Source organism: Lates calcarifer, linkage group LG7_2 (assembly GCF_001640805.2).
Source record: "Lates calcarifer isolate ASB-BC8 linkage group LG7_2, TLL_Latcal_v3, whole genome shotgun sequence".
Classification (NCBI taxonomy): domain Eukaryota; kingdom Metazoa; phylum Chordata; class Actinopteri; family Centropomidae; genus Lates; species Lates calcarifer.
In genome coordinates, this window is record NC_066854.1 from 7,650,961 (window position 1) to 7,664,036 (window position 13,076).

At 42.1% G+C, this 13,076-nt stretch overlaps 1 protein-coding gene across 7 annotated transcripts in view; it reads left to right on the forward strand.

The window, feature by feature from the left end:
• Window positions 1–2,632: 2,632 nt before the first annotated feature.
• LOC108872986 (peripheral plasma membrane protein CASK) overlaps window positions 2,633–13,076 on the forward strand; it is a 40,173-nt gene continuing 29,729 nt past the window's right edge. The window contains exons 1-2 of one of the 7 annotated variants that reach the window (XR_007809035.1): window positions 2,633–3,674; window positions 12,407–12,519. Coding sequence is in view for 6 of the 7 variants with exons in the window: in XM_051065947.1 (XP_050921904.1) it covers window positions 3,610–3,674; window positions 12,407–12,519 (178 nt within the window). In the remaining variant the exon portion in view is untranslated. The remainder of the gene's footprint in view (window positions 3,675–12,406; window positions 12,520–13,076) is intronic. The other 6 variants (XM_051065947.1, XM_018660958.2, XM_018660964.2 and 3 more) reach the window with 6 other exon arrangements.

The window sequence follows — 13,076 nt, forward strand, 5'->3', positions numbered from 1 at the left end:
AATTACCCAATCACATTCGTCCAAACAGGAAGTGGGTAAATTTATTTATTTTACAAATCTCTTTCACAATAAAGCGCTTAAAAAATGTGTTGATTTGTACAATCAAATAAAAGGAACGCGAAAAGAGAGAAAGAAAAACGAGAGAAAGGAAGAAATAGTTGCACAAATTATAAAATAAAACACTACTACTATTCGTGATTATGGAAAAGACATTATTAGGCTGGTATCATTATTACTATTATACACAACTTTCATTAAACAAAACACCACTTGCTGACAGTCCAAGTCTTGTTTTTCTTTGTTTTTCTCTCTTTGTGGCTGCAATTGTGCACAAACTCAGCAGATTGAATCCCTCACTTTTCTGGACTGAGAAGTGCCCCTCCTTTTCTGTTTGTGTCTTCTTGGGATGTTGCCAGTTGTCAACTACTCCAGAATATAATCCTCCTTATTGGAGAACAGAGAATGAGTATAATACAGTATTATACAGTTGGTATCAATCGACATTACACTGTACAGAGTGAAATTTTCTACAGCAAATTAAAAAGATTTAAAAAACTAAACCATTAGGACTGATGCTAAAAGTTGAGAGGCCTGTAAATTTACATTCATAAAATGTGAAGATACATATGTATGTGTGTGGGTGTGTGTATGTGTACATGTATTAAGGGGAACTCACTTTCTATTAGGAGACAACAAGCGCATTCCCACAAGATAAGCATTATACTTTCAATCAAGGCTTTAGGTGAAGGTTAGGGTAAGGGGTGATGTTAGGTGTATAGTGATTATGGTTAAATTTGGCTCTGGGCAATTACTGTCAATGCAATGCCCTCCCGAGTGACAAAAACAAGTGTGTATATTTGTATTGGTGTATGCGCATGTTTCACTGGCTGCCAATTTCACATGCAACCACCAAAACGGTTCCCCTCCCTGTTACCATGGAAACTGTGCTCTTTTCTTTTTTCCTTCCCCTTATATGGTGTCTCCCTACTTTCTTTCTCTTCTCTTCTTTCTCCCTTCCTGCCACTTACTTACCTTACTTACTTTCCTCCATATTTATTGTTTCTAGTCTTCCATTTGCCCTCACCTTATATATTTGTGTGTGCCTGGTGTACATGTGTGCATTGGTATGTCTTGCAAGCACCCATGTATTGAATGAAGGGCTGTTCAATAGCACATACACTGCCATACATACAGTATGATGACCACATCAACAGCCAATCGCATTGTTGGTAGCTGCTGGTGGGCTTCAACCAATGGGGGAAGCTCGCAGATGAAGTGGGAGCAGAAGGGATGCAGCACCATGGAAACTGCAGAGGGTGCCATTAGAGAACAGCGCGCTCTAGTGGCACCAGATGTCTTTGTTTATTACCACTGTCATGGCTGAGTTCAACTTTCTGCATGAGAGGACCTCTCTTGCTTTTTGGTTTTAATGTCTCCCAGCTCAAACTTTTGTTTTTGTTATATTATGTCTCTGTGCCAAAGACAGGCATGACTGATTTGTCCTCATCATTCAATATTATTGTTTTATATTGGGACTTTGTTTTAATTGAATAGGCTAGTTTAAAGTGACATTTTAAAGGGCATTTTACATTCATATCTCAAACAAAATAACATTAAAATGGTTGTCACACATACTTGAAATTATTATTTAAGCATTTTCATTAAATCTAAAGCATAAGAATTAGATTTTATTCAATGAAATTTCACTCCAGTAAAAACATTTTTAGACATTTGTGTATATTTACAGATTAAATAATAAATAAAAAGGCTCATAGTAATTGTTTATTAGGAGAACTGCTGAATTTTGTCCAGCAGTGCTTCTAAAAAATTGAACATATTATCTGCTACTAAAAGGGTAAAATTTGATCCAGCCAGAGCTTTGTTCTATTATAAATGATGTAATTTCTGTTTATATTTTCTACTTTGTTCTAAAAATCTCAGTCAGAACTTTGCGCTGACTTTGAGTGTATCTCATGTCATGCTGTAATGTACTGTGCCCCATTTGGGGGGATGTTCAAAATGGAGCAGTGGGAGGTAGATCATTCCTTTCATCGCCTCTAGGGGGCAACACCAACACATCTCAGGGCTCATCCTCCCACACCTGAGGAGATTCCACCTGCGTCCCTCCACCTGCCACCTGCACCACAGGAACTTCTGCACCTGCAGATAGATTACATGCTAAATCAACTTAATCCTAACATTACTGCACACTAATCGCCACTAACACGTTTCTCCAGAGCCTTTTTGCCACAGTGTCACCCATGACTCATAAGAGAAATAGAGAATTGAGCATCGTAATACACAAATGTGTATCACTATCCCATCGTCAGCATCAAAATAATGAAAAAATATAGATACTAATCAGTCATCATTTTGCTGAGGAACCTCCCCAACGACCCATGGGAATTTGGGAATCACTGAAAATTGCAATCTTTCCTATTTATATTATGTGTGAGAAACCGCACCTGTTTATTCGTATGGCTGCCAGGCAGTATATGAGAAATAAGTTATTACTGACAGGGGAGATAATTTAGAGAGGAATAAACTGCATGTTAAAAGGATGGAGATAAGACGGGGAAAGGCTGACGTAAGGTGATGGGGTTTGGATGGTCGACGCTTGCGCGGGATACGCTGGATGCAACCGTTGGAAGAGATTAGGAAACTGCGCCGAAATCAGACCCCCGTCGAACGCCATCTTGGCTCGAGCGACGCTGAAAGACGAATCCAGGCCCACTCTCCCGGACCATTTCGGCTCTGGCCGGACTAGTTTCCTGGACGATAGAGGGAGGGGCCTGGCATTTCTGGAAGTCGGAGGAACAGCCAGTCAAAGCCAGCCAGCATCTGAACCAGCACAGGAACTGGAGCAACGGTGGACGAAGGGTGGGCTGTGTTGGAATACGATAATAATTTCAGTATTCACCAGCACAGACGGTGTATGCAACAGAGCAGTCGTCGACATGAACGTGAAGGTCTTCCATTTGGGCTCGGGAAGCTGAAGCATATTGCAGCCTGGTGACATTACGTTTTCGTTGGGATAAGCCATCTGTGATACACTGGGTGTGCTCAGCGCAATAACGGCGCGAGCCAACCGGTTATTCCATCGACAGCTAGCTCATATTAACCCAGCTAGCCAACCATTTTCCCCGTTAGCTTGCGGTGAAGACAGCATCTCGGTCGGTGCGGGAAGTGCCCCTGGATGCTGCTGAGGGAGTCTTGTACCTGTACCTCCAGCAGTAAGATACAAAGCCGAGGCATGCAAAGAGGGGTGTTTTTCTGCAAACGAGCGAGAAAATCTCCACGCCCTGGGGTCTGGTCTGTGGTTACTATTTAGCTAGCTCGCTGGCTAGCCAGCCTACCGGGAGAGTAGCTCAGGAGAAGGTGGGGCCGCGGAGTGACAGCCTTGGACGCCAGCTAATGTGGCTAGCAGGATAACTTGGACTGTTGAGTGGCCACTGGTTTTCCTGACACTGACATTGGGGGGTTTAAATTACCAGCAGTGTGCAGTCTGGCACAATAGTGACTCCATTCAGCAAGAATATACGCTATCATTGATTCCTCCAAAACCCGTGTGGGTGGGATATCTTGTGGAGAGCATCCTCGTTTACCTGAATGACCATGGCGGACGACGACGTACTGTTCGAGGATGTCTACGAGCTGTGCGAGGTGATTGGAAAGTAAGTACTGTCATTAACATGCCCACTCCCCTTGTCTGTTTGTCTTTGACTGTTTTGGGTGTTTTACAGTATCCTCTCTGCTTTGCCACATAAGGTACAGCTGCATTGGTCATGTTAAATTATACTGGGTGCTGCTTATGTGTGCAGGGCCGCAGGTATTTCAAGGGGAAAGTTCACTGGGTGGGTGAGGTGAGGTCGCTCTTCAAAGTGCAGGGCAATATAACTTAACATGGGGATTAATTACAAACACATAATTTCATAAAATCAAGAGTCACAGATAGTGCTTGACACAATGACCTCCACGTAGGAAAGTAAATCTACAAGACTGTAACAGACGTAAACTTATTCGATTTCAGGCTGAAAATGTGGAGCAGTATCTCAGTAGTATATTAGTATAATACTGTATTGTACGGCTGTAAAACTGCTATTTTACACCACACTGATGTCATTTATTGCAGTTGATGAAGAGATTAATTCTCAGTTCAAGCTGACAGCTGTCAGCCTGGGTTTGAAATAAGAGACATGTGGAAGAATCATCTGGCTGCACATCTACAATCGTCTACAGACAGGATTTTCCTTCCTCTAATCCTCCTGTTTGACAGTAGCCAAACCTGCATACAGTTACAGGCAGACTGGGTAGCCGGTCAGACACTCAGTGAAGGTGTCAGAGAAAGCAGTGTTTTTTCCCATGATACAGTGTTGAAGTATTTATGTTTTTATGTAAATCAGGAGACAGGCAGATGCACATTTAAACCATGAGATGCAAAGGTTCAAGGTGCCATGAAATATGCTACAGTTTGCATGTTTCATCATTGTGGTCAGACATGGCTCCTCCACTCCTCCTGGAAGTGATGCAGGAAACCTGACAGGCCCATCACAGTCGCAGGCTACCAGTCAGTCCCCTCCCCCCTGCGAGCTTCACTCATTGGAGGTCTGAGGGTCCATTAAGTTTGTTGTAGGGGAAAGAGGCACACTCTCTCCAGACCCTCAGGCCCTGCTCTTTATCCTGAGACTTCCTGTTGCCTTGGTTACTAATTGATGGTTGGTCCAGGACTGCTACCTTGGAGTCCCAGTAACGGATTCAAGGAGCCACTGGCGAGAGTTGGTTATTTGACAGCACAAATCAGCTAAGGTGGTGAATACAGGAGAATGGAAATATTTTCCTTGGATCCACCTGCCAGTGTGAATGATAGACGATAAAGTATGTTTCCCCTGGGTCAAACAATATTTGACTTTTTTGATACTTTCATCCACCTTAGGCATCAGATGTGGGGAGTTTTGCCATATAAGCTGATTATGTCAGCTTCCACATGTTGCCTTTTCTGTGATTATTAATTGCATGACAAAACCTGAACAGCCTGCGAAGAGTGACACATTTGTAGAGGTGTAGAAACCCCCACCTGTTTGGTACTCCCTGCAACCGCAAGCAAACAGAAGTACAGTATTTGTGCAAATACTTCCCAAGTGTGTTAAGCATTTGTGGTCACACATTCTAGGCTGGTCAGTAGACGAGTAATACATGACTGAACAATACTGAGGCATATCTTAAGCTTTAGTAAAGAAGCGAGATGCCACATTTATGTCCCAGAAAATCCCCCTTATCCTGCCAGTTCCTTTGTGAAACTGCAGTTGATGGATCAAGTGTGTTGAGACCTGGTGACTTGGGATGTGTTGCAGGAAGGGGGGGGGATCATTTTTCCTAGGGCCCCGAGGTGGGAGGGGAGGGGAGGCTGAGGCAGATCAATGGAGACAAGTGGAGTTGGGAATGGGATGGCCCTGAGGCTAAGGATATAAATAATGCCAGAAGACATTGACTGCAGCACTCTTCCACTTTGTTTTTACCCTCATGTTTTACTGTCAGCAGTACTGTAGGTAGTGGACAACATGGCAGACAGCAGAAACCTGAGGATGTTACTTAATTAAAATTTGAAATGGAAATGCTATATCGCCACAGGAAACCATCATAAAAACCATATTCAATTATTATCTTTCCTCGTTAGAGGATATTCCTGCTCCTGCATTTTCGCATTAGTATGTTTTGTATCAGAAGCTAGGCCATTTTGTCATGTAAGGGGATAGCCAGATTTACACAAAATGGATTGAAGGCAGGATGCTAATTTGTCCATTCATTGGGTTAAATGGATTGACTGTATGATGCCAGTAAAGGCCTCCTCCAGGCTTCCATTACTTAGTTTTTTTGTGTTCCCCCACTTAAAAAGAAACAGCGTTGTAGCAAATGTCCAAACGATGTGAAATATTTGTGGGTGAATTTGTTTTAATAAACTGCTGCTGAACATTTCATCATCAGGGTCTGATTGGGGCACACTAATTGAAAAATACTGTAATGGAGAGTGGGTGAAATGAACTAATCCCTACTAAGTTTGTAGTAATTAGTTTGTCCTGTACCTCCTGCCATGTATCGTAAGAGTTGTCATGGTAATTTGTCTCACATTATTGGATGATCTTGGTGCTGTTGTACACTTGCGTGTCTCTCGCTGACTTATGACCTGAGCTCCTTTCAAACTTGTACATAAACCCTATTATCCAGCCCTTCCCTCCTTTAGTCTTCTATTGTTGTTCAGACCAGTCGTCTATTATTGTCCCTGATCAGCTTGTGTCAGAGAGGAGCAGCCTGGCTGGGTGGGATTGAGAGCGTTGGGGACGCCATCACTGTTCAGTAATCATCTCCTTTAAACGTGGGTTGTAAAGGGAGAGCCATGTTCAGGGTGATTTCTTCTGAAAGACGGTTAGTAAGTACATTTGGAGAAAGTTTTTTGTGTGAAGTTAACAGCCTTTATACTGACATTTTCCCTTTGATCTTATTTTCCGCATAGTGTTTTCCTGATTAGATGTAACCGGTCTCTGTGATGGCATAGGCCTTTGAGCTTAGATTGTGTTCCACGTCACTGTGAATGCACACTGAAGTGCCAACATAGGCTCCCTGTCCACCGGGATCCTCTTGTTCCAGCACTGCCTGCTCCTTCTCATTATTTTCGATGGAGAGATGTGCTTTTCCATCGCTGGCAGCACAGAGAACTTAGCAAGGTTTCAGAACTGAGAGCCAAAGCACAATAAGTCAAAAATATTTGAACTTTTAGTAAGCAGGATCCCTAATTCATCAGGGCTTATAGTTGCGTGGCAACAGTCAGAGCTGCATATGTCTGTGTAGCAGTGCTATAGGGATACACACGGACTATGTCTGATTTTACAGCTCATGCATGTAAATGTTCATTCAGCTCCCATGTGGTCACACTAGCCTTATTTCAGTGGAGGAAGATCAGACAGGTCAGGTGTCAGTTCAACTTCTGACTGGATTAACTTTGGTGAAAGATGACACGGGCTATTGAGCAGGCGTGTGCTGTGCAGGCCATGCTCATCATGTGCTCATTGTTTGTAGTTTACATAGTGAATATGTGATGATGATGTGATGTGAACATAATGTACTAACCACAGGCCCATTTTTGAGATTTCGAATTTAACTGAAGTGTTGGCAAAGCGTTTAAGCAATTTAATCCATTTCTGTCTGTAATGATTCAGTTTGAATAGGACTTAGGTTGTTGAGAAGCACTGTTGGAGTCACAGTGCTCTTTATTTCAGCCCTGGGGTGCTCATTAGAGCCAAGGATATTGGGATGTGCGACTCACTCTAAACCAATGAAGTGATCAGTCCTCTGGCTTATTCTGGGTTGGATAATTAAATTGCTTGGACGACATTTAAATCTTAAATTTTCATTGATTGTTTCATAGTTTTTAGAGGGCTAAAGATAGTTTCTCCCCAAACAGATGCAGCACTTAGCATACAAATCTTACACAAGCTGCTGTGCTGCAGAACTGCAAAATTGTTTGTCTCAACTTTAAGCAATTAAAGTACAAATATAGTCGACACTTTTCAAATGTTTTTAGTGGCTTCAAGCAGGTTTAATAAGTAAAATAGTTAAGACACAATTATTCATGTTTTTTTTCCTTTTGGGGTGGAGGTGGGGGGTTCACCTGTATTTCAGATAGGACAGTGGAGATGAGACAGGAAACAGGGAGAGAGAGCAGGGGAATGACACGCAGAACTGGGAGTCAATCTGGGGACCAGCTGCTTAGGGCACTTAAGCCCATGTGGTACGTGCCCCAACCATTCGGCTACGGGGGTGCCCCACAATTAGTCATGTTTAATATTACTCTTTCTGCTTGATGTAACCCTCATCATGGGGACTTATTTTGCAGTTTCTGATGACTCATACAACTTTTATTGTGCAAACAGCAATGCAATTAGAAATGTTTGGTGTGCAGCAGCTTGCACTGAGTTACCTGTTAATTAGGTACACCTGCATGCAGTAGAAGGCAGTCTTTGAGAAGCCTAATTATGTTGACTCAGTTGAAATCGTGTTAGAGGTGTGAATTCATCTCTGTAGGGATTTGGGTATATTTTGGATTGCAAATGAAGATCTCTTTCTAGTATTCTGTTCCCTCGTGTATGGAAATGGGGTCGGCGAGACCGTTCAGCTGGAAAACCCTCAGTTCAAGCCCCCAGCTTGGTGAGCATCCGCTCAGTTGAATCGTCCTGAAGCGAGATCACTGAATTCCTGCTGGGATCAATAAAGTATCATATTATGGAACGTGTCATCTTCCCATCTGTTTTGTAGAGGAAGATATCGAGAGCCATTTTTTGCATCATTAACAGGTAATGTTGTAAGGTCTTTTCAGGTTGTGTTTGGTTTGAATGATGAAACATGTTTAATGTGATATCTATGCCAGGTTGTGCCTCTGTGTAGCATATAGGGGAGACTTTTTCTTTACCTAGCCTGTACAATATAGTAATCTTAATTGTTTTCTTTCACTAGAGAACCTTGGTCTCCATGTATAGCTCTTATCCTTTTAGCTGCCCACACACAGCGAATCAATAGTTGTGAATGGATGCTGTAAAGTTGAAGCTGTCTTTCAGACTACAAGGCCAGTGTCTACAGGGTGGTTTAAACAAACCTGGATCCTCTCCTGACTTATGTATAGGAAAGGATTTTCTGCCAAAGCTTTAGAACCTCCTGAGGGTATCTCTGCTCTAAATTTCAGTTTGCAACACAAATGCTAATTTCCCCCACTAATATTCAAAGGGGTTGTTTCCCTAATTTGCATAAGGAAGTGCTCTGGATTATTGTTGCTTAGACATTCACAGACTATGGTTGAGCAGCAGTGAACTTTGTTGAACTTGTTAAATTAAGAGCTTTGCACTTGAGCTCAGTTTGGGCACTAGGGCAAACAGCACTTATCCTGGAATTAGTTTGCTAGAATCACTTTCATAGACTTTTTTTTCTCTCAGAGCACGTATGTATGTAAAAATGTATTAATAGACGGTCGTCAGCTTTGTATATCCATAGGTGTCATCACAAACTGATAATTTTAGCACTCTGAAATCTTATCGCTAAAATATATGGCACAACTTTAAATTTCCTTACACATCAATCTGATTCCACCTTTTTGGTCTGCTAATTATGTTTGTGCATTCGCTATTGAATCCATTATGTCATTTAATGTTAATAGTGAGGTTTTCTAAATGCATTGGGATTTTCAGAAAACAGCTAAATGATGGTGTGGCGAAAGTTAGCATTATAGGCCCGTCACTGTATTCCACAGATGATTATGTGCACGGTGACAAGACCAGATAAGATCCAATTTACCTGGTTCGGTATTAGAGCCCAGGATCAACTAGCACCAATAGTTTGCCAACCTGATAAACTCATGCCTCATTTTTCTGTATCTTCCCTCTACACAAGCATTTTTTCCTTTGTTTTTTTGGGAGACAGACTAACTGAGTGAATTATGCTAGCTGCTGGCCACCGCTAAAGAGCAAAATGCTGCTTTAAGCAAAGATGGTTGCTCTCAGGAGAGCAGTACCAGTGATGTTGAGTCTGCAGCTACAGATGTGTCCCATCCCTGTTTAGGAGAGAGAGAGAGAGAGAGAGAAAAGAGACCTGGGTGGAAATTTGGCTCATGGCCGACATGGATGTTAAAAATCTAACCTAGCATCCAGTCTTTGATTTACATGTAGCGGAGAGTTGAAATGAGCCAAGGAGCTCTCTGTAAAGATTGCCACTTCGGGCTAATGTTTGATGACTGCCGCTGTCGGATGTGAGCCATGTGTGGGCGTTTTGTATGAGCCCACTCAGCACAGCTGCGGTGATGTCAGTACGGCATGCGGCCTCTCCAACTCCTTGCTTTCAGGCGCACACACATACACGCACAGGCTTGCTCTTTCTCCCTCCGTCTCTCTTACACCTATTTGCTCTCTTTTAATGCCTCTGTAATAGCTACTGTATATGGCTGAATGGTCATTTAATGTTTTTATTCCAGATGATGAAATGAATTGCATTCTAATTTATTAAATTAAATAGCGGCCCCAACCCCCTTTCACTTGTACCACACAGCCATTATAGACACAGCCCCATTCGTGAATTGATTCTCCACACAGCTCCCCTGAATTGACAGCTGAGATTACAAATGGCGTTGATGCATAAAATCTGGCAGGTTCACCCAACCCCACCTCATTGCTTAATGGTGGTAATGAGGTTTATTGACACACATTGGATCAGTGCCAAGATGGCCTTTTCCTTACTGCATCATTTATATCCATGTAGTTTTAGCCCCAGACTCCCCTGAACCTACACCAGTCAGACACAGATCTGAAAATACAGTAAGGTTGAAATCGGTGGGTCGAAGCTCCAACATGCGCTCAAGCAGGACCGCACACCACACCACTTTTTTGTAATGGGAAACACAGCTGCTACGGCACATTAAGCCAGCAGGGGCAAAGGTCAGCGGGGTTGTCAGATCACCAGCAGGATTCCCGTGGACTCTGAGGGAAAGAGTGTTGTGTTTTACGGTTCTCTCAGCCCAGAGCGTGCACATGCTGCCTGCGTTTGTTTGTATGGGTTAATCATTACAGCACATGTGAGAGACAAATGTGAGAGGGAATCAGCTGCAGCTCCAACATGCACAGACGCTTAAACTGGATAGATTTTACTGTTGGTTTGACACGGACATTGTCAGGCAAATTCATTTAATTCAGTTAAACCGACGCCTGTTAATGGCCACCACTTTGCTTCTGCAAACTGTGATGTGTGTGTGTGTGTGTGTGTGTGTGTGTGTGTGTGTGTGTGTGTCTCCAGTAGCATTGGTTCCGCCTCTGAGGATTGTAGACTTGGGAGATGTAGAGACAGCTGTAACACGGTAGGGGTGTGTGTGTGTGTGTGTGTTTGTAACTCTCAAAGGGCCAGGAGACAGAAAATGTGCGAATGTCTCAGCTTTCAGTGTTTGTTCCCGCCACTTTGTTCCTGATTTAATCTCATGCTTGGTGCTTTGGCATAATGAAAAAGAATTATTATATATTATTATCTGTGAGACTTAAGAAATACAAGGTGTTACGGTTTCTACATGGATGTGACCTGTGTGTTTATGAGAAAGCTTTTCACAAACACTGTTGTAACAATTTATCTAATGGCTATTTAATCTGTTATTTAATCAACAGAAAATGAATCAAAGACAATATCTGATTAGTGGTTTGTTATTTATCAAGTAAAGAGCATATGTCATTATTTTATACATTAGATACATGATTATTCTTCACCTAAAAATTAACAATGAAAAGTAGTAGCTTTTAATTGCAATTTGATTATGTTTGTAAGCATTTGTATGGACTATACAAAATGTATGTAACCTACCCTAAAACACTGTATATATAGGAAAGACAGTACATTGATTGTCTCAGTTTACAATTTACTGTTGGACCTGCCCTCAGCTAGCTGACTTTACTCAGTGGGTATCACATATTTTATGACTTTTATCAACCTCTTATCCATGAAGAAATGAAACATTTCTGGCACTTTGTCATAGATTGTACTGTAGAGGAATCAAGTCATAGAAGTCAGCAATCACTGTAAAGAACAAGTAAACTTATTAATAAGAGCTGAGATTTTTATTCAATTTCTTTTAACCTCTGTGTTTTTAGAAAATGAAGTCACTTTATATAGTAACATATTGTTTTATGAGGCCTATTAATCAGTTAAGAATGTTAGAACAGTATATGTATATGATTGTATGTGATCTTAAAAATGACAAAGTGTTTTCATTTCCGAGAATTCATTTAATCAAAATCTTTTCCTGTACTACAGAGCTCTTTTTGTCCAACGCAAAAATGAGAAATCTCAAATCTGCCACATACACCCTGAACAGTTATCTTCTTGGGTGAGCAAGTCATTGCCGGACCATTCTGTTCATGTTTAATAGAAAACCTTGAGAATTTTTGTTGAACGGGATATCATGCCTTATAGTTTCCATATGTCAGCCCTGATGCAGTTATATAAGGAAACACAACCTTACAATATCTGGCACTTCCTTTGCCCAAAAATAAACCTTGTAGGTTAGGTCTCCCTCACTCAGGTCTCTATAATAAAGCTTTTATTTTAGCTTTTACAGCTGTGCTGCACACCACTGCTCTATAATTCCCACTGGCATGAGCAGCAAGGCTACGATGCGTAGCTAACCACCCACTGTAAATCCACCATATTCTCAGAAACAGTGCTGTGTCTGCCTATTGCACTAGGCTGGTGTGTGGTTGTGTGCATGTGATTATACGCACATGTGTTTCTGGTAAGTGCTAACTATGCCTCTGTTTGAATCATGTATGCGCAGAGATTTATGCTTGTGTGTTGTCTGTGACTAACTCAGCATGTATGTGTGTGTGTGTTGCAGGGGTCCCTTCAGCGTGGTAAGGCGCTGCATCAACAGGGACACGGGCCAGCAGTTTGCTGTAAAGATCGTCGATGTTGCCAGCTTCACCTCCAGCCCTGGCCTCAGCACAGAAGGTGAGGAGCACGAACAGACCTGGTTTGAACTGTGGCTGGGTTTTACTGTTAGCGTTTGTTGATGCACGCTTAAGCACCAGATGGGTGGGGTTAACAGAATCAGGACAGGAGAGGATAGTTGTCAGGGATTGTGTCAGTCACAGAGAATTACACTTTTAAACAGAGTTACTTACATCTTCCAAGTTTTAACTAACTTGTGAACTGCTCTCTGTGCTATGATGCAAACCCCACCCTCCTGGCTCTCCTTGTGGGTTAAAACAAATGTTGGGAATAATCTGAAAATAGTGTTTGGCTCAGATATCAAACATGAAGACACACACAGAGTATATAATGGCATTCTCACACAAATAAATGAGGCACAATGTCACACATGCTGCATCAAGATGAATAACATGTTGGAACTGCATGTGTTTGTCTGTATGTGTGGATCATGGCGTGTGTGTATTGGTTAGGTTGTTATAGCGAGTATGTGTGAGATATAGATGCATGCCATGTCTCAGCATGCGGTTTTGTGCTTTGTCATGCTGAGGTTTGTGCGTGTGTCTGAGAGAGAGAGA